Here is a 21,769-nt window from a genome sequence, read left to right as displayed (position 1 = left end):
ATAGTTCTTCATTTTCGGCTATGACTCAAAGTTCTTTTAGTCATTCTGACATCTGCAACCTGATCCAAAGCCCTATGTAAAGTAAATAAATGTTTTGGTTTTTTTTGGCTTTTCCGGTAAACAGTGTCAACAAGATTTGTATTCTTTTAAATATTGTCTATTGATTAAATGTGCCTAGGACTGTGCAATGTGCAACTGTTGTCCAACAATACTCTCATTCTGCTACATTTAATGGTCTTTTACTTCGTGACTAGCTCTAAGGAGGTCACTAAGTAATGGCCTATTCGACTTAATCATGGTACGATCAGGCTCAACATTTGATAGTGCCTCATTCAGCTTAATTAATGCTAATGTGGGAGCTTAACTGTAAGAGTACAAAAATGCAAAGCTACATTTTCAACAACAACTATAACTTGGCCTTTTCCCATATTTTCTGATGTTGACCATACCTTTTTATGTCTTAACAAATAAGTGCCATGTGACTCAGCTATAATTGCTATAGTGCAGGGGCTCTCAAACTTCGTGGCACCATGACCCTTTTCTGACAACAAAAAACTACTACATGACATCAGCAGGAGGGACTGAAGCCTAACCCTGCTTGATTCCATTGACCTGGGTGGAAGGGCCAAAGGCCAAGCCCCACCATGTTGGGCCAGTGGAGGGTGGAGAGAGAAAGCTGAAGCCTAAGGGCTTCAGCCACAGCCAAGTTGTCTAGAACAGTGTTTCTTAAACTTTTTAAGACCGAGGAACACCAAACAATTTTTTGTTTTTTGGGGAAAACCAAGGATTTTTTTTGTTCAGCAAGCAGCAAAAAAAAAAAAAAAAAAAAAGGCTTGCCCCTTTAAGGGTGGCCATTCCCAAGGGAAAAGTTGTTAACCAAAAAAAAAAAAAGAGTTTGTCCTTTATCAGAAGAGCAGGCCACTTTGAACTCTGTTTTCCATGGCACACTGCCTCACAGCACACCTGTGTGCCACGGAACACCCTTTAAGAAACACTGGTCTAGGACATTAGCCCTGCCACCCAAGGCTGAAGTCCTTGAGCTTCATCTAAAGCCCTGGGTGGTGGAGCTTGTGCTTTGGCCTTCTCATCCAAGCCCCCCAGCAAGTCAAAGCCAGGCCGGCAACCCCTTATAAAACGGGGTCATGACCCACTTAGGGGCCCCAACCCACAGTTTGAGAACTGCTGCTGTAGTGTATTCTTTTTCTTGTGTATTTTTGGTTTTATACGTTTTATGGAGTTATTTAAAAGGTTTTACTAATCTTTTAAAAGTTGTATCGGAAGGCCAATTCTCTTACTGTAAAGATGCCATTAATTAATGATTTGTACACATTATTCAAGACGCAGAACTTTGGACTCCCGTTGACTGATGTAATGCTGTATAGTCATGTGGGTGTGCCTGTGTGTATCTGAGTTGGGACCATGGTTAGTTACAGAAGTTAGTCAATTAGGGAACAGAAACAAAATCACTTGATTTATATAACTAATCAACAGAGAGTGAACTGCAATTTTTTACTATGCAATTAGAAGTTCTCTTTTGGTTAATATAAGTATTTAATCTAAAATTTCATTTTCAAGGGTATCATTGCTAGTAACATTTCAGCTTTGAAATGTTGAAGGAAAGAGACCCAAAAAAGTTACAGACTTGCTCAAATAAAAATTCTCTTTCAAATCAAAGAAATATTTTCCATTATTGCTCAGTTCTGCTAACAAACTAGATTAATGATAAGCAGTCACTTATTTACTGTACTTAATTTTACATTAAATATGAAACATATACCAATCTGTCATAGGAACAGCAGATTTTTAGAGTCAGTGATTAGCCTCAGTGTCAAGGTTGAGAAACTCAAGATCCTACCTTCAGGTGGTGTGAGGAATTCCACTGACATCACTAGAAGTACTTGCAAGGCCAAATCTTTGCCACATTGAAGTGAATGGTAAAACTCCCATTGGAAATGAGAGCAGAATTCAGTTGACAGTGCATAAAGATAAGCTTGTCAATGGGTCTTTGTAGGACCAAGGTCTTAATCTGCAAAATGTATTACAAGGTTTAATTTGATGGGTATTAGTAACCGGGATACTCTGTTGAACAATATAAATCATTTCTTCCTCTCATGTTGGTCCTCCCGCAATAGAAACTCCTGTTTGCCTTGTTGATCTAAGTAGTTCCATTGACTTCAATGTGATTACTCATCTAAGTGGGGAAAAAATAGCTTTCAATGTTATGTTAGTTGGTATCAAGATCCACTTCTTCCTCTCTGGCTTGGTCGCTTATACTGACAGGGAAGGTTGTCTGGATTCTCTAGTTCAAACAGCTTTTCCTGAGTCTGCAGGGTATTTCAGTCTCTCACGGAACTATTGAGAGGAATTTTTATTGAATATAGTTTGTTACATTAAACTTTGACTTTTTAAGTTTGCTTAACATAGATGCCAAACTATTTTCTACAATCAGATATCATTTGTGTAAAGTGATCTTTCATCACAGTGCTCTGAAATCAAATTAATTTTTTTTTTTTTTGTAGAAGGCTAATACTTATGCAGATTCTGACAGCGGAAATATGGAGGTGGTCATAAAAGATAAAAATATCACTTTCTGTATTTGGGGAAACCTCAAGAAAAATCCAAGGTACGGTATGAATGTGACCTTATTTCAAATGAGCTCTGTCTTTGTGCATTTCCATGGAATAAAAACGCAGAGCAAATTTCTGACAATTCTTATTTGTGCTGAGTAGATCTTTACTCTACAAGTGGCCCGTATCTGCCTGAAGGGCTTGGGTAGAGTGCCAGACACTGGTACTTTGCAAGACACCTGTAAGATTGCCTTCTGAGGACTCCCTTGCAAGTCCTAGTGTAGAAAGTGTACATAGGGCGGGCAGGCTATGCTGGGGCAGAGCTACAGCATTATGGAGAGCATTGCAGCATGTAGGACAGCCTAGGGAGACTTCTGTAACTTTTGCCCTCCAAAAGTTCCTACAGTGGTAAGGAGATAACTGATTTGTTTGTTCTCCTGGCATGGCTCCCTTTACGTTAAGTACCTCCTCAGCTTCTTTGTGCAAAAGGTGGAGAGGGATTTAATACAGACAGTAGCTGCATTAACCTGTACAGAAATGCCCCTAATATAAATTAATCCAATTTACCATGAAGATATTTTATAGAACAGCTGACTCCTTTTAGCTCCATGCAGAGTTTAATTATATTAATTCTGTTATAACTATATTGGAGGGGCTGGTGGCAGCTCTTAGTGCTGAGAGAGCATGTGATGACCATCTAACCAATATCTCCAGTTATGTTCACCAGACTATGCTTTATGATAAAAGACAATATAGGTGCCTCTATTATTGTGATGCATATACTGGAATATTGAAATGTGGTGTAAACATAAATTATACTGACTTTAATAAAGAATTATTTTAATTCTCTATTTACAGGTTCGGACATCATATGTTCAGTGATGCAGAAAATGGATTTGACCTTCCAAAGGCAGTAGCCACAAGTGATGTTGCTGTCCGCATCTTGCACACTCACTATGATCATATTTCTCCACTACCACATGTTCCCACACTGCATCTAAAGGTGGATGCTCCAGAAAGCAAACAAAAAATAACTCTGTTTTGTGATATGAAAGAAGAAGAAGAAAAAGAAGTGGAACAAGAGAGTGAAGACCAGCTAGTAACTGAAGGAAGAAAGGTGAGAGATAAGATACATCCTGTCAGTTGATGCCCAGCTGCATAATATTGGCACCTTAACAGATCTTTACATCTCCCTTGTGGAAAACAAAAAAGAAAACAAAAAAGTCCTTACAGTTTCCCGTCTCCTTGTTAAATAATTCAGCCTCTTTGGAGAAGGTCTTGCAATTCAGTTCCTTATAATTAGTAATGGACCTAGCTCAAAAATACTAGAGGTTAAGTATGGATAATCTCTGAAAAGGTAAGGGAGCAAATCGTGAGGTTTTAACTTGAGTTTTATCTAAGTTTCTCTACCTATGCTAAGGCCTCATTCCTCCAGTAAACTTCATGTATATCTCATTGAGGACGAGGACTTACTCATTCTCCTGAGATTTTCATTTTCACAGAGGAGCAACAGTGAGATTGCCTGTCTCACTGTAATCTAAAAACACATATTTTGTTTTTTATATAGAGTACCATCTCTTTCAAAGACAACACTAAAAATGATACTGATGAAAATGAGAAGCTAGAAGAGGAATCTGATAAGAAATTAGAAAGCGTTAGCACCATTTCTGGAGGTACTCAGATTTTACCTGCAGTGTTGCATAATTATATACATTTTTAAATGAGCGTTTAAAACTAGATCTAAATGATTTGCTTGGGAGAGCAAATACATAACTTTGTTTAGAAGAAGTTTAACTATTTTTTAAAAGGAAAGCCAAAGTTGTTGTGACTAGTACAGTGGGTTTTAGTTATAGAAAGCTTAAATTGCAGTATTGTAGAGCACAGCATACTATAAAAACTAGGTATAATATGTGAGCATATAAAACTAGAAACTCTTTCCCATCCATCTGTAAAAACAATAAAAGATGGAAATAAGTTGCACTGGATATTTTTAATTTGTTGAGATTCTCATTTTTTTTAAAGTCTTTTATTTAGTAAGATTTCTAGAACAGTTACTTTATATTGTGCTATTGTTATAAATTGTCTTGCAAATATTATGATATTTAAAAATATATTTTTCATGCATTCTTGAACATTCTTAGTGACCTATATGATGATATTAGACAGTGAAAATCCTACATAATTTTCTCTAAGTCCTTAGAAATTTTAAAAAACAAACATTTATCATTGGAATGTTCCTTAAGAATTGTGGTAAGGAATTTCTTCTAATCCACCATTGCCGAATCTCTAAGGATTTTTGTTCTACAGATTGATAACTCTCCATCCCTTAGGCTATGTCTACACTGGCGGCTTCTTGCGCAAGAATATCTTGCGTAAGTATACTTGTGCAAGAAAACACCACACTGGCCAGAAGCATAGCTCAAGAATGTTAAGTTCTTGTGCAAGAAAGCTTGCACACTGGCAGGACGCCCTTACACAAGAACTTGGCCCCGGAACCACTTTGGCCGTGTCAAGAGGATACCAGCGGCATCTGTGGGCATGTGCCGGACCCCCACTGTGTAACGGGCTTAAAGGGACCCCTGCGGCTGCATGCTGAGGCACCTCACTGAGGCATCCAGAGCCACAGCCGTGGCTTCCACCTTAGCCCCTGGGGAAGTGCCCCTGGGCACTGTTGCTGCCTTGGTTCCAGCCATGGAGCCCTCCACCCAGCAATGTCCCCTCATGGCCATCACTGAGGCTGTGGAAGTCCTTCTGCAGGGACCTACACTGATCCAGCAGGAACTGGAGACCGGGCAGCACATGCTGGATCAGATGAGTGCTACAGCTGCACTTGGGCACCCGCACCCCACCACCAACAGGCGCCTGTGGAGCCACAACATGAGTGGGGACTGGTGGGAGCGCCTGGTTCTGGGACAATGGGGCAACCAGCACTGGATGCAAAACTTCAGTATGCGCAAGGGGACATTTCACGAGCTCTGTACCTGGCTCGCCCCTGCGCTCCAGAAGCAGGACACCCGCCTGCGCCCTGCCATCCCTGTGGACAAGAAGGTCACGATCACCTTCTGGAAATTGGCCACCCCGGACAGCTACCGCTCCAGTTTGGGGTGGGCAGGTAAGGCCCTCCGTGGACCGCAGGCTCGACCTGGGAGAGGGAAGGGGCCAGACAGTGGGCGGGGAGAGAGGCCGTAGGGGCGGAGGAAGCCCCACACCCTGGGGGTCATTCTGTCCCTCCTGCACACAGCCCCGCTGGTTGGGGGAGGAATTTCCCAGGGGGGCAGAGGGCCCTGGCCTGTGTGGGGAAAGGGGCCGTCAAAGGGAAGGCAAGCACACCCCACAGGCCCATGTATTCATTCTGTGCATTCCCTTTGCTCCCATGTGCCCCTCTGCAGGACGTCGCAGCCGTCAATGATGTGCAGCTCCAGAGGGTCATCCACCCCCGTGACCTGGACACCACCATCACCAGCTTCACCAGCCTGGGGTTCCTGACCTGTGGGGGAGCCATAGAAGGGACCCACATCCCCATCCGGGCGCCGGAGCACCGAGCATCCCGGTTCATCAACCAGAAGGTGGTGCTTCAGATGCTTGTGGACCACCGCGGCTGGTTCCAGGATTAATATGTGGGGTGGTCTGGCCGGGCCCATGATTCCTGCATCTTCAGGTACTCAGGCCTGTGCCACAGGCTGGAGGCAGGCACCTACTTTCCCCAGCGGGACTTTACCATCGGGGCCATCAGGAATCCAGTCTGCATCTTGGGGAATGCAGCCTACCCCTGATGGCCTGGCTGATGTGGCCATACATGGGCCAACTGGACTGCAGCCATGCTGCCTTTAATGCCTACCTGGACTGGGCCCGCAACCCCGTGGAGTGCACCTTCGGTTGTCTGAAGGCACGCTTCAGGTGCCTCCTGACCCGCCTGGACATGGGGGTGCAGCACATACTGGAGGTCATCGCAGCGTGCTGTGTGCTGCATAACATTATTGAGGGGAAGGGGGAGGCCTTCCTCCTGGGAAGGATGGCAGGTGAGGGCCAGGCCTACCAGCAGCCACAGATGGCTGTCACCCGGCAGACCAACCATGATGGGGTGTGGGTCCAGGAAGTCCTCCGGATGATGCTGGACCAGGCTCCACAGTAAGCCGTGCCTACACCTTGGACCGCAGGGCTGCCCCCATGCCCCCACTTCCCACTCCCATCACCATCCCGTCTCACCACCCTTCCCTCACCTCCCAATAAATAACATGCACTTAGTTAACATATAAATGAACTTTTATTTACAAGGGGAAGGGGGTGAACTGTGGGGATGGAGGAGGAAGGGGCTCTGAACTGGGATGGGGGAGGAAGAGGCTCTGAACTGGGAGGGCCTCATGGGTGTGAGGGGAGGCCTCTCCCACCCCCATGGGTGCAGGAGCACCTGTGCCCCTCGTGCTGGGTTGGGGCAGGCTGCACCAGGAGGTGCCAAGGTGCAGGGGACGCAAGAGGGGGCATTGGCAGGGGGCTGCAGGATGGGGCACGGGCACGGCGGGAGGGAAGCAAGAGGAGGGCTGGGCACGGCATGGGGGGAAAGCGGAGGGAGGGCTGGGCACGGCAGAAGGGGAAGTGGGGGGAGGGGCCTGGATACACTGTGCTGTGGCGCAGGGCCCATCCGCTCTGTGATTGTGCCCAGGAGAGCATATACGCAGTCGCAGCCCTCTGTGTATTGGCTCCACACCCGCTCCCGCCACTCTTCGTCTGCGCATATTTTGGCACTGAGGGAGCGCTCCATGCGCTCAATGGCGCAGACGTGGCGGCGGAGCAAGTGTTGGTGGTCCTGGGAGTGCTGCAATGGGCCATGGCTCCTTGGCACTGGCAGGATGGGGCTGGAAGGTTCCTTGCTGGCAGGGGGCCCACTGCAGAGGAAACAGATGAGAGCAAGATGGTCAGTGACCCCTGCCCCATGGTGTTCCGGTCACCCTGTGCCCTCCTCGTGCCACTGCACATGCCACGTCTGGGGACAGGTAAGACCAGCGTGGGGGGATTCCCCTAGGGGCAGCAGGGTGGCCTGAGGTGGCCCAGGGACTTCTGGGGGGCCACATGTGGTGGTGGAGGGGCCTGTTGTGCCTTCCCCTGGGGCAGCTAAAGTGTCCCATAGTGGCCATGGATGCATGCTGTGTGCAACACCCTTGGGGCTGCGTGGGGTCCGCCCTGCGCCCTTGGGGCTGGGCTGCTCCTGGCTGTCCCCTTCCTCCCCTCCCCCCCCCCCCCGGCCTGAGTATGCATGACCCCTGGGGTCCCAGGTGTGTTCTGGGGCTGACTGCCGTGTTCATATGCCACTCGGTCTGGCTGCATGAGGTTGCACATGCTACGTGCCGCTGTGCAGCATCCAGCCATTTTGTGCTATGTGCTGCACCCTCTCCCCCACCCCACGGCCTCATTTCCCCCTGCACACTGGTGAGTGGCAGACACGATACTCACCAGATGATCCCTTGCCAGCCTCCGAGGAGGCCTGGGACACATCGTGGCTGCTGGGCTCTGGCTACCGTCCTCTTCCTCCTCCTCCTCCTCCTGCTCTTCCGGGTCTGTTGGGTGGACCACTGGGGTGGCCATGGCTGAGTCCACTGTGGCCTGCAGGGCCTCGGCCCCCTTGTCACCCAGGATCCTGTGCAGGCGGTGGTAGTGGGGGGCAAGCAGTGGGTCCGCCACCCCCACTCTCACTGGCCCGCAAGTAGGTGAGCCTCAGGTATTTGACCTTGGCCTGGACCTGTTCCCGGGTCCGGGCTGGGTGGCCCTGTGCAGCCAGTGCCTTCGCCATCCGGGTGAAGATGTCGGCATTCTGCCGCCTGGACCTGGGGTTCTGGAGGGCAGCCTCCTGGCCCCAGAGGTCCAGGAGGGCCTGGATCTCAGCAGTGCCCCAGCATGGAGCCTGCTGTTTGGTACCCCTGTGGGCCTACTGGTTGCTCAGGAGTGGCTCCTGGTGGGTGGGGCTTAAGGGAGCTGCCTGTGGCTGAGCTTCTGCCATCGCTCCCTCTGGCAGCTCCCAGGGCTGCATGTGGCACGCAGCTTGGCTGGCTGCCTGTGCCTTTAAGGAGAGGCCAGCTGGGGGGAACCAGCGAGTGTTGATTGTGTATATGGAGTATCAGAGAAGCCACCTGTGTTGTTTTCCTGGAGGCCAGTTCTTGCGCAAGAAGCCTTTGCCGCGCGTCCACACTGCCCTCTTGTGCAAGAGTGCCTGCACAAGAGAGCTTACACCTGTTAGAAAAGAGCGTAGCTTTTGCGCAAGACGTCCTCTCTTACCACGCCGTACTGTAAATTTTCTTGCGCAAGAACAGGCGGGCAGTGTGGAGATTCTGAGGATTCTTGCGCAAGAACAGCCATACGTGGGCGGGAAGCCGCGAATGTAGACATAGCCTTAGGCTGTGTCTAGACTGCATCCCTTTTCCATAAAAGAGATGCAAATTAGACACATTGCAATTGCAAATGAAGCGGGGATCCTCTTAAAATCAGGAATAAGGGATGTTTCGGAAAAGACTTTATTTTCTGAAAGATCCCCGTCTAGACTGGCGCTTTTTTCCGGCAAAGCCCCGAGTCGGAAAAAAGCAGCAGCCATGTTTATGCAAATGAAGTGGGGGGGATTTAAATCCCCGCTTCATTTGCAATTGTGATGTGTCTATTTGCATCCCTTTTACGGAAAAGGGATGCAGTCTAGACACAGCCTTAGTGTATTAAGCATCTTTCTTTTCTTCTCTTCAGTTTGTGGACTCAAGTTTGTGTGACACGCATTTTCCATAACCTCGGCAGGATTTTATATAACACGGAGGCCAAGTTCTCCCTGTTAGTTATAACCATTGAAACCTCACTGAGTCCAGACCAGATTCTACTGTTAAGTATAGTGGAGCTACTCTAAGACCCTGATTTTGGAGATGACTGTTTGAACAGACACTTGAAGTCACAGAATCAGGGCCTACTAGGAGAAATGCAGCCTTCTCTTGAAAATCTCAGGACTAAAAATATGAGAAGATAGTGATTTCACTAAGTCTGGGTTAGGTCAATGCAGCTTCAGAGTGCCTTTATTACAGAGGAACTCCATAGCTAGCACACCAGCCATAGGTCTAATTATAAAGGCCCTCAAAACCTAGGTAAAGCCATAAATAATCCTTCTATTCATTTTTGTTCTTTTAACTTTCCCCATTCCAGTGAATCCTTTAAAGAGCCATGCACCACCAGAAGATGGCACTGAGCTATGGCTTTCTACTCTGCAATTTAAGTACATATATTGATGCTAAAGGCATTTGAGATTTGAAATCTTGGTACTTTACTCAGACATTGGATTAATTCATGACATTTGGTTGTTGTTTAGTTCAGATTGCATCACTGGAAGTGGCCACTGATGAAAATGAAGAAGAGATAATTGATGAAAATGTAGTTGATTTGCACCAGTTCACGCCAGTGGGTGGAGTGTACCTTATTGATGCATTGAAGCTCCCACCTCAGGCCAAACAAATTAACGGCTGGACCATGGTGGAAGTAGGTCAAGATCTGAAGCAGAATTACATCGTGTTTTAGTTCTGATTACCCTGGGAAGAGTTGTTGCAATTCTGAAGATTTGTTAATGTAGAGTACACAATCGGCTCTATCCTTTGAGTCTGTGTGCACTGAGGTGAAAAGTTGAGTTTTCAAATTGTGGTCCTCAGTTGTACCTGCAAAACTTTATGTACCTTTGACAGTCAAATAATCGGGGGTACATAATGAAGGTAGCACAAACAGCTGAAAAGACTGTTTGAAAATGCTCTTAAAGATGTTAAAGTAAAAAGAAAGGAAATCCTTCCTGCACTTTATAACCAGAAAGATGCAGCCTAAGACTATGATAAAGGATCTTTGAGTTTATTTCCAGGCTCTGTTGCAGACGTTACGGTCCTTTAGAAATATCCCTCAGTTTTCCCAGTTATAACATTTGAGATAATATTTCTCCGCATCACAGGTTTTTGTGATGCTGAACTCTTTAATAGGCATAATTCACATAAACTGCATAAATGTTCATTGAAGGACTGACAGGCATAATTCTCCATCCCTAATCCAGTGCTACCATGCCGAGCTACAGCACAGCCCTCCAGTGCAGCCAGTATTTGAGCAACATACTTATGGGCTGGAGTAATAGCTGCCACCTCTGTTTGTGGCTGAACAATGTTTGGGGCCACTGAATCCATTTAAAACCTCACTAGTCCATGTGGCGTATGTTATACAGTATATCCAGAGGCCCTTCCCCTTTTTGTGGGAGGAAGCTCCAATGCAGGTCTTGTGTTCCAGAAAGCCTTGCTCTGATTTTCACACCAGGCCAAATTCCACTCCTAGCTTTGTAAAAAGCCCTATGAGATCCTCACATGGAAGATGCAGAAGAAGCAAGCTGTTACTTGCAAAGTTTCACAGATGTGTGAATTATCGACTATTTTAAGTATTTACCTCTTTAGATTATATTTTAGTGAACTCTACAGAGGATCAAAGTGAATTACAAAATTTAGTAGCCTCTGGCTCTTTCTCATGACATTTTCTTTTTTCTTCAATTCCCCATTAAAGTTACTTGATTTAGGATTGGAGATGTATCCCTATCCTCCAGAATCAGAAGAATCCAATGATGCTACATATCCACGTATAGGGGTCACTCTTAGACTTCTTGACAGTGTGATATTTTTTGAGGAACCTCTGGTTGCCAGATGGGACTCTGCAGGTACTATAAATCTTTAGGCAGCTGTTATCTACAAATGTGAAATCTATAAATGTTTCTGAAGTTCAAGTTCTAGAATTCAGATCTGAATTTTAATTTTTCCAATATTCAGCAGCATTCCTGGTTCATGTTCTGATCCAGGACAATGAAGGGCTGCAATGTGGTAATTTTTTCCATACCTTCACAACTCGCTATACATCACTCAACAGTCCCAAGGGGATGCTGGCCTCAGTCCTGCAATTGACACATGACCTAAGATCAATGTGATGTATTATTCTAACACCAGTAACAGGAGCTCTAACCCTTTTCCCCCTCTTCTCTCTCTCTCTCGCTATATATATATAGGCAAACAATGGAGAACTGATGGTATCAATGACATAAAGTACAAAATGAAAGAGAAACAAATCTCTTTTGATATGGATGCTTTTTATACAATCACCCTGATTCAGGATGCTCACCTGAACATGCCATACCAGTCATGGGAACTGAGACCTACTGGCACAGATGAATTACTTTTCACTGTTGTTACAGCCTTTGCAGAAGTTCAAATGCAAATTAAGGTACAGAAAACATCTTGGTATGTGAAACTCCAGTACAGATGCTTATACTAATTTAGGCCATTATGAGCACTAATTTTAGAGTGCAGGCTGACCTAGAATGTAAGAAAATGGAAGATAGAGAGAGAGAGAGAGAGTGAGTGTGTGTGTGGTAACCACCTCCACCCCACTTACAGGATAGGGAACAGAACTGGTGCCTTATAGTACATTAATTAGCCCAGAAGGGGCTAACAGAGGTCTATTTTGAAAGCTGAAGCTCCCACTATCCCATAGTTAATTCAATAGCACCTTACAAAGTAGAGCTCTTGACAAATTCTCTCTTTTCTCTGTTGTATGACTCTTAAAAGGCTAATCAGCTCAACTAACCTGGTATTTTAATGCTACATGCGCTGTAAAATATCCTCCTCTGATTTACATATACAAATCTACTTTCTGGAAACCTTCAAAATCTGAATAAAGACTCACTATACTGGCAGTGTGCTGCCACATTACTTAGCCTAACCTCTCTGGCTACGTCTAGACTGGCATGATTTGCCACAAATGCTTTTAACGGAAAAGTTTTTCCGTTGAAAGCATTTGCGGAAAAGAGCGTCTAGATTGGCACAGACGCTTTTGCAGAAAAGTGTCCATGCCAATCTAGACACGGTTATGCGCAAGAAAGCCCCAATCCCCATTTTCGCGATCGGGGCTTTTTTGCACAAAACTATACCACGTTGTCTACACTGGCCCTCTTGCACATTTGCACAAGCATTTGCGCAAGAGGACTTTTGCCCGAATGGGAGCAGCATAGTATTTCTGCAAGAACACTGACAATCTTACATGAGATAGTCAGTGTTCTTGCGGAAATTCAAGCAGCCAGTGTAAACAGCTGGCAAGATTTTCCGCAAAAGCAGGAAAAACTTGCCAGTCTAGATGCAGCCTCTAGGTTGAGCATATTCTAAGCAGAGGTGGCAAACCCACCAGATTAGGCAATAGCAAACATCCCTCCTACTCACTGTGAGCATACACCCATTTGAAATTTTGGGCCTGGCTGCTGTTGGTTGGTAGTGCTTGGAGTATGGGGGTTAGCTGACTGTATATACACCGGCGGTATTTATGAAGTAGTCACTATGGGACCTAGCCTCCTGTGAGAATTTTTTTTTTTAAAAGGCCTGAAGTACAAAGTACTTTTAATCAGTAATAAACTTGTTTGTATTGCTCTATACAACAGGGTAATCAGTGTATGTTGTCTTCAGTAATTGTGGATGGGGGTGAGCAGCTTTCGCACTTGACGGGAAGATGGACATCTCCAGTTAGCCTAACAGTGGCTTTGAAAAAGGCTGGAGTGAACATTTTCCCCTCAGACTATTCTCACAAGTTCGTCTGTGTGAACAAGAAGGTGAGACAGCTGTGAGCTACTCTTATAAAAAATATCCCTTTTTTTTGGCACAAAGGTGGATCCGTACCATCCAGAATCCCTGCTTAGGTACCTGGGTATCACAGCTTGCAGTGCCACCCAAGAGAGCAGGAACCTGAATCTGACCCACTATCTGTTGATCAGAACTTGCCTTTCAGCATGATAGTTCTGGTATAAGAATGGGGTGGTTCTTTCTGGTGGATGAGTGTTTTCTTATTTATACCCTTTGTGTTACAGACTCCATTAGCAGAAATCACAGCTTATCAACAGATGGCACTGGTTGCATCTGCTTTTGCTTTCAGTTGGAGCAAGTGGAATCTGGTATCTGGTCAAGATCAAGTAGTATTTAAGGTTGGTTCTTTGAGCTAAGTCTAAAAAGAGCAATTGGGAATAATGTAACATACAATTAGATGAGCAAAATTGAATTACTGCTAACTTTTCAGAAATATGCCATTTCTCAGAGCAAGGCTCTGGTGTTGCAGTTTGAATTGTTTGAGAATTTAATCATAGCTGTTCTCTGAAGTTTGTAAAACTTCACTCTGATTCTCTGCGGCAGCGCTTCTCAATTTTATTTGGCCACGGAACCCTTTAAAAAGGATGGAAACTGGTTGACCAAAAAAAACCAGAAGCAGAAAAAACTGTCAAGCAAAAAACACCAGCTTGCCTGCCCTTAAGACTAGCTCGGTGGGGGGGAGAGGAGGGGCAGAGAGAGACGATGATTGAGTTCTCACGGAACCCTTACTTTCACTTCATGGAACCCTGGGGTTCCGCAGAGCACTATTTGGGAAACACTGCTCTAAGGCCTGGCCCCTAGTGAACTCACCTATATCTTTGCTAAGTAACAGTTGCTTGGCAATTTGAGATTGCATATTTTGGGGTCTTCAGTTACTCTGCTTTAGAGGTCACCTACCATACACACCTAGCTTGATTATGAGAGAGTAGCTATAGAGCCAGAAAGACCATGTAGCTCAGGACTATGCTAAATACAAAAAATTTGCATTCAACTGCAGGTAGGCAGGGTCCTCCATCACTTGTTAGGTAGGTGATGGTTTTATGAGTTGGCCAGCTGTAATCTGAGCCTTCCTTTCCCTGAGGAGACCACAGTGCTCCTCTCTTGCAGACCTCAAGTGTCAGATCCCCTTCTTTGTAGAAGAGAAAGCTTGCCTCACTTATTTTGTGTTCCCCGCTACCTGAGTGCGCTTTTGGCAGGTATGTAGGGTAGATCCAGTCACAGCCAATGGCTGCAGGAAGATTGCTATTACAGTTCATATATTGCTAGTTTCCTATTGCATATGGGGATATGGGCAATCACACACAAACATTTCTACAAGTTAATGTACACAATACCCTCCTATCAGGGTTGAGTAACTGTTTTGCACTACCCTCCATCTTACAGAATTAGTAGCTAAGTGTTATTAGTAAATAGAAAGAGGCTGTACAACATTCCCATCCTTTCCTTGCATTTGATGATGGATAAATAAATGCTTAATTCACAAGAAAGCACCACAGCCTGCATCACATTTCAAAGAACAGCTATGGTTCAAGTATCTTCTGTGTAATCATACGAATACTATAATGGTCATCTGTTCAAAATAACTATTAGAGGTAAGGTGCTAACCCTGAAATGAGTTATTTGGCTCAGTGTGTTTGGACAAATAGTTACATAGGCAAGATCCCTGTTGGCTCTCATGGGGTAGCTAGGGACCTAAGAACAAGACCCATAAGTCAAGAAGCTGAGTAGGGAACCATCTAAATTAGCCAATGTAAAATGCTGAAAATAGGGATGTGGAAGGGAGGGTGGAAGGAATGGGTCAGTCACCACTTATAATTCACAACCTGTCTCCAGGTGCCTAAACCTAGCCAGCCATCTCTCAAAGGATCATGGTGGGCTGGTGACAGCCAAAAAATGGTAGGGAGAAGCATTCACCAGGATGTACAAGTCCCAATTTACAGCCCTGCTCCTCTCCCCAGAGAAAGGGAGGAGAGAAGAGAACTGAAATCCAGGTTTTCTACCTCCTGCTGAAGCAGTCTAACTCATACAGAGTTGGACTACATACCACCTTCAGCACAGGGCCAGATTCAGAAGGCATTGAGTAACAAGGCTACCATATTGAATCCTCTGATAAAACACAGGAGCTCAGGCCATGTGTTCACTTAGGCTACACCTACACTACAGGGGTTTTGTACAAAAACCTGCAGAGTGTTTGTAGTTCAAGTGTGTTTTTGCACAAGTAAGTTTACAGTAAACCAAAAGAACAGAGGGTTTTTGCATGTAGGTGTTCCTTTTTCTATGAGGAATAACTCGTTCTTGCACAAAAAGGTGTGTGGGGATGGGCAACAAGAGTTTTTTTGCAAAAAGAGCCAATTGGAAAAATCTCAGGTGGCTATTCTATGAATAGCAATCAGAGCTTTCTTTTGAGAGCACGTCCATGCAGTCTGGACTTGTGCAGTGCGCTTTGGATACACTCTTGCGCAAGAAGTTTTTGCAGAAGATCTCTTCCGCAAAAAGCCTGCAGTGTAGACATAGCCTTAAAAACAGATAGCCACTGCCAGAGTCTGATCAATCTTCCAGAGTTTGATTTAGTGAGTCTAGTTAACACTTGCTAAGTTGAACTGAGAGGTGCCTCGCACCAGCACCTGGTGCTCCTATTGGCCTCCTGCTGTGAAGATAGCAGGAAAACCTCAAACTAATGTACATTGACTCAAGTTAATTAACAGAGCTGGAGTTGTGTTGGATTTGACCTACACCTTTAGTGTAGATCTGGCCTCAGACTAGATGCTTCTTAAGTCAGGTACTCAGCATTAGGTTTAAGTGGGTGGTGCAAAGGTCCAGTGGAATTTTTAGGCACCATGGGGATTTTAAAAGTCAGTAGAAGTGTGTGTGTGTGTGTGTGTGGGGGGGGGGGGGGGGGGGGGGGGGGGGAGGAGTTGAGGGCCTGAATTACAGACTCAGACACTTCAGGCTAGATCCAGAGTTCTTGCAGAGACTTCAGCAGGGAATGAAACATTCCAAGCTATCAATCTTCACTCCATTAACTATTTTTATAGAAAAGGTGGTAATATGTTACATTTATTCTTCCATTCTGGTGTAGGTGAGTGAACACCTTAAAACAGATACTGTTACTGAGGAAGACTGGTCCCTTTACATGTTTAATGGCCAGCGAGCACAAAGACTCAAAATCAATGAAAGTAGTGAAGCCTTCTCAGAAGAGCTAGCAAGCAATACTGAATTTCATTCTACTCTCTACCATCTGATCAAGGATTTTGCCAGTGAAGAAGCACTTGAAAAAGTAAAGAAAACTAGTTGCCTATTTATCGATGCTGTATACCAACTGCTCATTGCTACTAGAGTGTTAACATACTCTTGAGACAATTTTCAATTCTCTTTATTGTGTATCAATAAAATTACATTAGTCTTGATTTGACACTGAAATGACACAGATGCCTAAAATGCATAAAAGTTTGCTTTTGTAAATAAAATTCTTTTCCTTAGTACCTGCACATTTAGACTTATTACAAATCTTTCTTTGAATCTTTAACAGGATTAAGACAGTCTTTAGTTGTCAGAAGGGGAATTTGCATTTGTATTTCCAGATTGGGCTTCATAATTTTTTTTAGACGATATTTAACAACTTTCAATGATAAAACTTCAAAACAAATGGTTTTAAATTAACTCTCAAATCATATTAGAAAGGTAGTATAAGTAATTCTACACTTGAGCTGTACACACACACACACACACACACACACACACACACAAAACAGGAAGTCCAGGGTTGGGGAGGGGAAGACTTTACAAACTAAAATACAGATTGTGTTACACAGGTGGTGGGCCATTGTGTTGAAGTTTAGTATATGGCCACAGCAGTTGTTGTAGTGATTTCCAGGAATCTCCAGTTCCCACAGGAGCAGCATCTGCAGGTCTTTGGAGAGACAGGCCTGTGAGGAAGCTTGTGAGTGCAGCAAGTAGTACGATGATGGTAAGAGAAATCCAGAGAGTTTTATTAGCTTTGGAGAAGGAAGTCTTCAGATGAGAGGCCCATGACGACATCCTGTTGCAGCTGTGAAGACGACACACACATAGGACAGACATGCTTTTCTCTCACATTTAAATATATTGACTGTAATCCAGAACATTTAGTTACACAGTACAATGGCAAAACTTGCCTTCATTAATAGCCAGCTAAGAGGTGTTATAGTCTGGGTTTAGAATGCAGGCTCTAAATGGTGCCACTTTAGCTTTGAACACAAACATTAGTTTGTGTGCTATACAAACTCTGAATAAGGGATTTCTTAACATTAATGGAAAGTGTGGGGCTAAATCTCCTAGTAGGCATTGTAAAATGTCAGCTTTTTTAATGAGAACGTGTAATATATATATTGTACAGAGAAAGTCATTGGACATTTAGGGAGTGTCTACACAGGAGGGCTTACCTCGAAATAAGCTATGCAAATTGAGCTACATCAAGTGCGTAGCTTATTTTCAAATTGGGAGCATTTACACAGCACTTATTTCAAAATAGAGCACTCTTCCTCCTCGTACAATGAGGGTTACAGGAGTCAGAGTAAGAAGTCCCCCAGCTTGACAGTATTTTGACACTATTTCCAAAGAACAGCCTGCTGTGTAGATGTGGACCTAGTTATTTTGAAATAGTGTTGCTGTGTAGACATACCCTTACAAAGGCCAGATGGCCCTGCCAACCATAATACCTAGACCAGGGCTACTCAACTTTGGAAGCCCTGGGGGCCACAATGATACTCACACGCATGCTGAGGGCCACAACTTAAGTGTGGTTGCAAATATATATGCAAATAGCTTCTCACACACTGACGGGCATGAATAGAAAGATTAAGGCAAGACTACACAACACAGGCCCCATTTAAGTCAGTTCTGCTGATAGAAATAAAATGCAATATTTACCAGATTTCCACCCATATGACAGCACTTTTAATGAGCAATGATAGCCTAGGAATTTAACTACTAAAACGCATATCAACGGAAGACCATTATATTGACTACTTTGTTTTAACTCCCACACATGGGCCACAAATAAATGGGCCACAGGCCCTGACTTAGCCTTTCATTTTGAAAGGGGTAGTGCACCACAGTGGATCACATCTTGAGATGAATTTCTGAGATTAGTAAAGAGCAGTTGTTCTCTTCTTGATTAGTACCAAAAACAGAGCTTCAACTTAATAATTGAAGTAATCTGCCTACTTTGGAGGCTGATATCACCGATAAAGTCAATATTATCACTCTCCTTCATATGTCCTCTGCCTGCCCACCACTTCCCCTTACAGCAATTTATATTTGCACTTGAGAAACTTACGCTGATCCTAGACTCCATTTTGATGGATTTTTCCCCCTTTCAGTAACACTTAGCTTCTTTGCTTTCTCTTCTCGTATTTCTTCAATTGGTGGTTCTGCCTGTTTGGTTCTGCAAGCAAGCAAGCATTAGAACTTAACATTCCTGAGAAGCATTCACCAACACACATTAGGTAGACATTTATATAAACAGAGTAAGCCAGTTTATAACAGCTTCGACATGCAACAAGGGGTCAAGGACAGGAAGCAAGCCCACCTTAAAACCTTGGAGATTAAATAATCGACACCTACTTTGTTTCAAACTGTTCTTCCTCAGATTCTGTCCAGGAATATGTGCTAATGAATCGCTGCAATGAAGGACGCTTCTCATGTTGTTTTGATCCCAGTCGACCCCTGCCAAAATGTAAATACATGAAAATAAGTACTGTGATCTGAGCACTTTAGCTGAAGAAAATAATTTCAGCTCAAGAGAGATAAACGAGCATGCTCATTTGTGTTACAGTAGGCTATGAAGATTTTGTTCAATATTTTTCAAGTTTGACTCCCAGATTAATATTTAAGCAAAGTAGAAGGCACCTGATTTTCCAACTGCAAGGACATGAGAATTTGAAGGACATGTGAGCTCTGAACCTCTTGAATTTGAAGATCAGATCACTTGTGGGGACACTCAGGTTTGGCTGTAAAAGCTGAACTTTAAGGCTTATACTCAGGTATCTATAGCATCACTTCCAAAAGATGCTTCATAAGCTTCTCCAGTAGAGCATGATGGCTGTAGTAAACCCAAGTAGAAAAAAAATTAAGGCCTGTTTTTAAAACAAAGCTCCAGTAGTCTTACCAACTGCTTGACCGTCTATTTTTGTCACTTCTTTCTTTTCCATCTGTTCCATGCAACTGGGCCTATAAAAAAAGATAAAAATGCAAATGCAGTAAACCTGACTAGTTTGAGAATGAAAAATAGTCACCACTTGACAGCGGTTACTTACCAGCTGCAAACTAAAACCAGCATTTCCAGTATTCCTTGGCACTGCTGCAATACTGACTCTTCGTAGGGATGATTGTGGCTACACAAAGAAGAGCTATTGTAACTAACATGCATTGGCTAAATTAACCACTAGTTTTAGGCATGTTAATGGATGCATATATTTATAAAAGCTGATGTTTACTAAACACACTAAAGCAATACCCAGTAATAACCCAGGTGTAGTACTTTAAGTTTTTAAAAAAGGAATTGTACATTTATATGCAGGTTATTTTCCAGATTAGAAACATGCATGTGTATCTGCTGTAGCACATTCTGAAATTCAAAGATGTCTAAGTTAACCTACTAAAAAACACCAATTAGGGATTCTGTTGCTCACTTGCCACTCTGCTTTTAGGTATCTCTTGACTCTGTATGTTCAAGTTTTCATTATCAAGGACCTCATGAGAGCAATAGTTCTTGAGCAATCTCCATGGGAGATTTTGGACCCACTTACAGAAGCACATTGATACCTTTAAGTTTTTCCATTGAAATGTTAGTTAGCATGTCTTGTCATGCCCCCTCTCCCCCATATATTATGAAAATTGACTTATGGATATGAATATGCATAATTCAAAGATGTTTTAAGCAAAATGCAGCATGTGACAATCTGCTATTTCTGTGCATGTTGTTCTTGTATATGAACTGTCAATCTGGTCAAAATCTAGATGTGCTAATGAGGGTTATTAATGATACTCCAGAAACAATGTTTGGTACTCACACCAACCACCTCTGAATAGTCTTGTATTTCCTGTAAGCCTGGATTGTGGTTGGTCCTGCCAAGACATGTGGCCAGGTCACCTGATGCTGGAACCTATTTTTCATCTTGTACTTTTCCACTCCAAGTGAGAAAAGTTCGAATTGAACACAAAGCATTCCTTCCTTGGGCAAAGGGGATAAAAAGGTGGCAAACCAAACCATAGGGTTGTTGCCAGACTCCTGGAGATATTCCTCCACCTCCCCCCACCTATCAAGATGCCTACTGGAGACACCTAAGACTGAACAGGGGAAAGGATCAGGCTCAAGCTAGAAGGCTGCCTCACTTGTGAAACGTTACAGAAACTACTGTTGTTAGGGTAAGAATTTGCATGTAAGAAGTTTTAGTGTACCATTTTGGCTTAGTAATTTCCTTTGATTTAGGTTTTCACTTAAATCCTACTTTTTATACTGGCTAATAAACAAAAGTGGGGAGAGCCACAGCTGTGCATCTCTCCCTTTCGTTGATAGAGTTCAGAAGGCTCTCTGTGTGTATGTAAAACTTTTACACAAAGTAAGACTTATTTGGAGTTTTGGTCCCTTTTGAGGGTGGTGTTCCTGGGTGCTATCAAGCCCCCATGGCTGAGTTCTCCTGGAACTAAGTTGGTTCAGTGTCTGTATTGCTCTGCTGGGAAGCTGTCATCCCAACTCTGCCTTGGCTGAAGGAGCTCAGAGCTTCTAGTCCAGCAGGTCAGGTGTTGGGGTGTCCCAGAGGGCAGGTAGGTGGGCTCAGTGGTATGATGAACAGTTCAGGTGAAAGCCCCAGGGGGACCTCTGATCTAACCTGTTATGTATCGGATCAAGTTAGTTTGCTTTTTTGTTTAGGGAGTTAGAGAGACCAACAGATACAGATTTCAGGAGGATGTCCAGCACCAGTGGAGTCCCTGTACAAGACACACAACTTTGTGTACCTCCCCCCAAAAAAATATTCTGTGGTATTAGTACCTTGAAGTTGAGAGAACTTGGAAGCTTTTTATTTGCAGATTCATCTGTAAAGAAGGAAAGGTATTGTAAGTAGATTTTTAAAGATTGTCATGGAGGAAGAGAGCCAAGGGGTCTGACCATCTGTGGGTTCTATTTAAAGCACATCGATGGGGGTGCAGGAGAGACCCAAGCAGCAAGTGTCAACAAGAAATCAATGTTGTTGGAAGTCTAATATTCTGGGACCAACATGGCTATAAGCAGGCCCAGCAATGAGGTGGGTAGGGAGGCAAAGGGGGCAGCTGCCTTGGGGCCCAGTGAGTTAAAGAGAGCTCGGGCCTCTTGGCCACTGACACCACTACAGCAGCAATGGCCAGAGCCCTTAAAAAAAAAAAAAAGTCACCACAGCCTTGACAGTGCTGAAAGGCTGGAGGAAGCTAGCCTCCAGTCACGCCCTGCCCCTGACACATCCCTGGAGCCAGCCCTTTCCATCTTGCCGAGGGCCCAGCAAAGTGTATCAGCAGCCCTGACTAAGG

The 21,769-nt window shown here is 44.2% G+C and overlaps 2 protein-coding genes across 12 annotated transcripts in view; one reads left to right on the top strand and one right to left on the bottom strand.

Annotated features, from left to right (window-relative positions):
• Positions 1-16,704, top strand: part of DNAI7 (dynein axonemal intermediate chain 7) — a 44,496-nt gene extending 27,792 nt beyond the window's left edge. For 5 of the 6 annotated variants that reach the window (XM_075898592.1, XM_075898572.1, XM_075898577.1 and 2 more), the window contains 9 exons: positions 2,520-2,623; positions 3,426-3,684; positions 4,135-4,240; positions 9,898-10,064; positions 11,112-11,262; positions 11,605-11,819; positions 13,027-13,194; positions 13,450-13,563; positions 16,305-16,704. In XM_075898592.1, the coding sequence (XP_075754707.1) occupies positions 2,520-2,623; positions 3,426-3,684; positions 4,135-4,240; positions 9,898-10,064; positions 11,112-11,262; positions 11,605-11,819; positions 13,027-13,194; positions 13,450-13,563; positions 16,305-16,580 (1,560 nt within the window). In that variant the 3' untranslated portion in view covers positions 16,581-16,704. The remainder of the gene's footprint in view (positions 1-2,519; positions 2,624-3,425; positions 3,685-4,134; positions 4,241-9,897; positions 10,065-11,111; positions 11,263-11,604; positions 11,820-13,026; positions 13,195-13,449; positions 13,564-16,304) is intronic. The other variant, XM_075898598.1, reaches the window with a different exon arrangement.
• Positions 16,583-21,769, bottom strand: part of IRAG2 (inositol 1,4,5-triphosphate receptor associated 2) — a 57,391-nt gene continuing 52,204 nt past the window's right edge. For all 6 annotated transcript variants that reach the window (XM_075898523.1, XM_075898556.1, XM_075898515.1 and 3 more), the window contains exons 35-40: positions 21,258-21,301; positions 19,522-19,599; positions 19,374-19,435; positions 18,830-18,931; positions 18,543-18,650; positions 16,583-17,273 (exon numbers count right to left, since the gene is read on the bottom strand). In XM_075898523.1, the coding sequence (XP_075754638.1) occupies positions 17,030-17,273; positions 18,543-18,650; positions 18,830-18,931; positions 19,374-19,435; positions 19,522-19,599; positions 21,258-21,301 (638 nt within the window). In that variant the 3' untranslated portion in view covers positions 16,583-17,029. The remainder of the gene's footprint in view (positions 17,274-18,542; positions 18,651-18,829; positions 18,932-19,373; positions 19,436-19,521; positions 19,600-21,257; positions 21,302-21,769) is intronic.

Source organism: Pelodiscus sinensis, chromosome 1 (genome assembly GCF_049634645.1).
Source record: "Pelodiscus sinensis isolate JC-2024 chromosome 1, ASM4963464v1, whole genome shotgun sequence".
NCBI lineage: Eukaryota > Metazoa > Chordata > Testudines > Trionychidae > Pelodiscus > Pelodiscus sinensis.
Note: the sequence above shows the minus strand (reverse complement) of the source record. Positions and strands in the feature narration are given on the sequence as shown.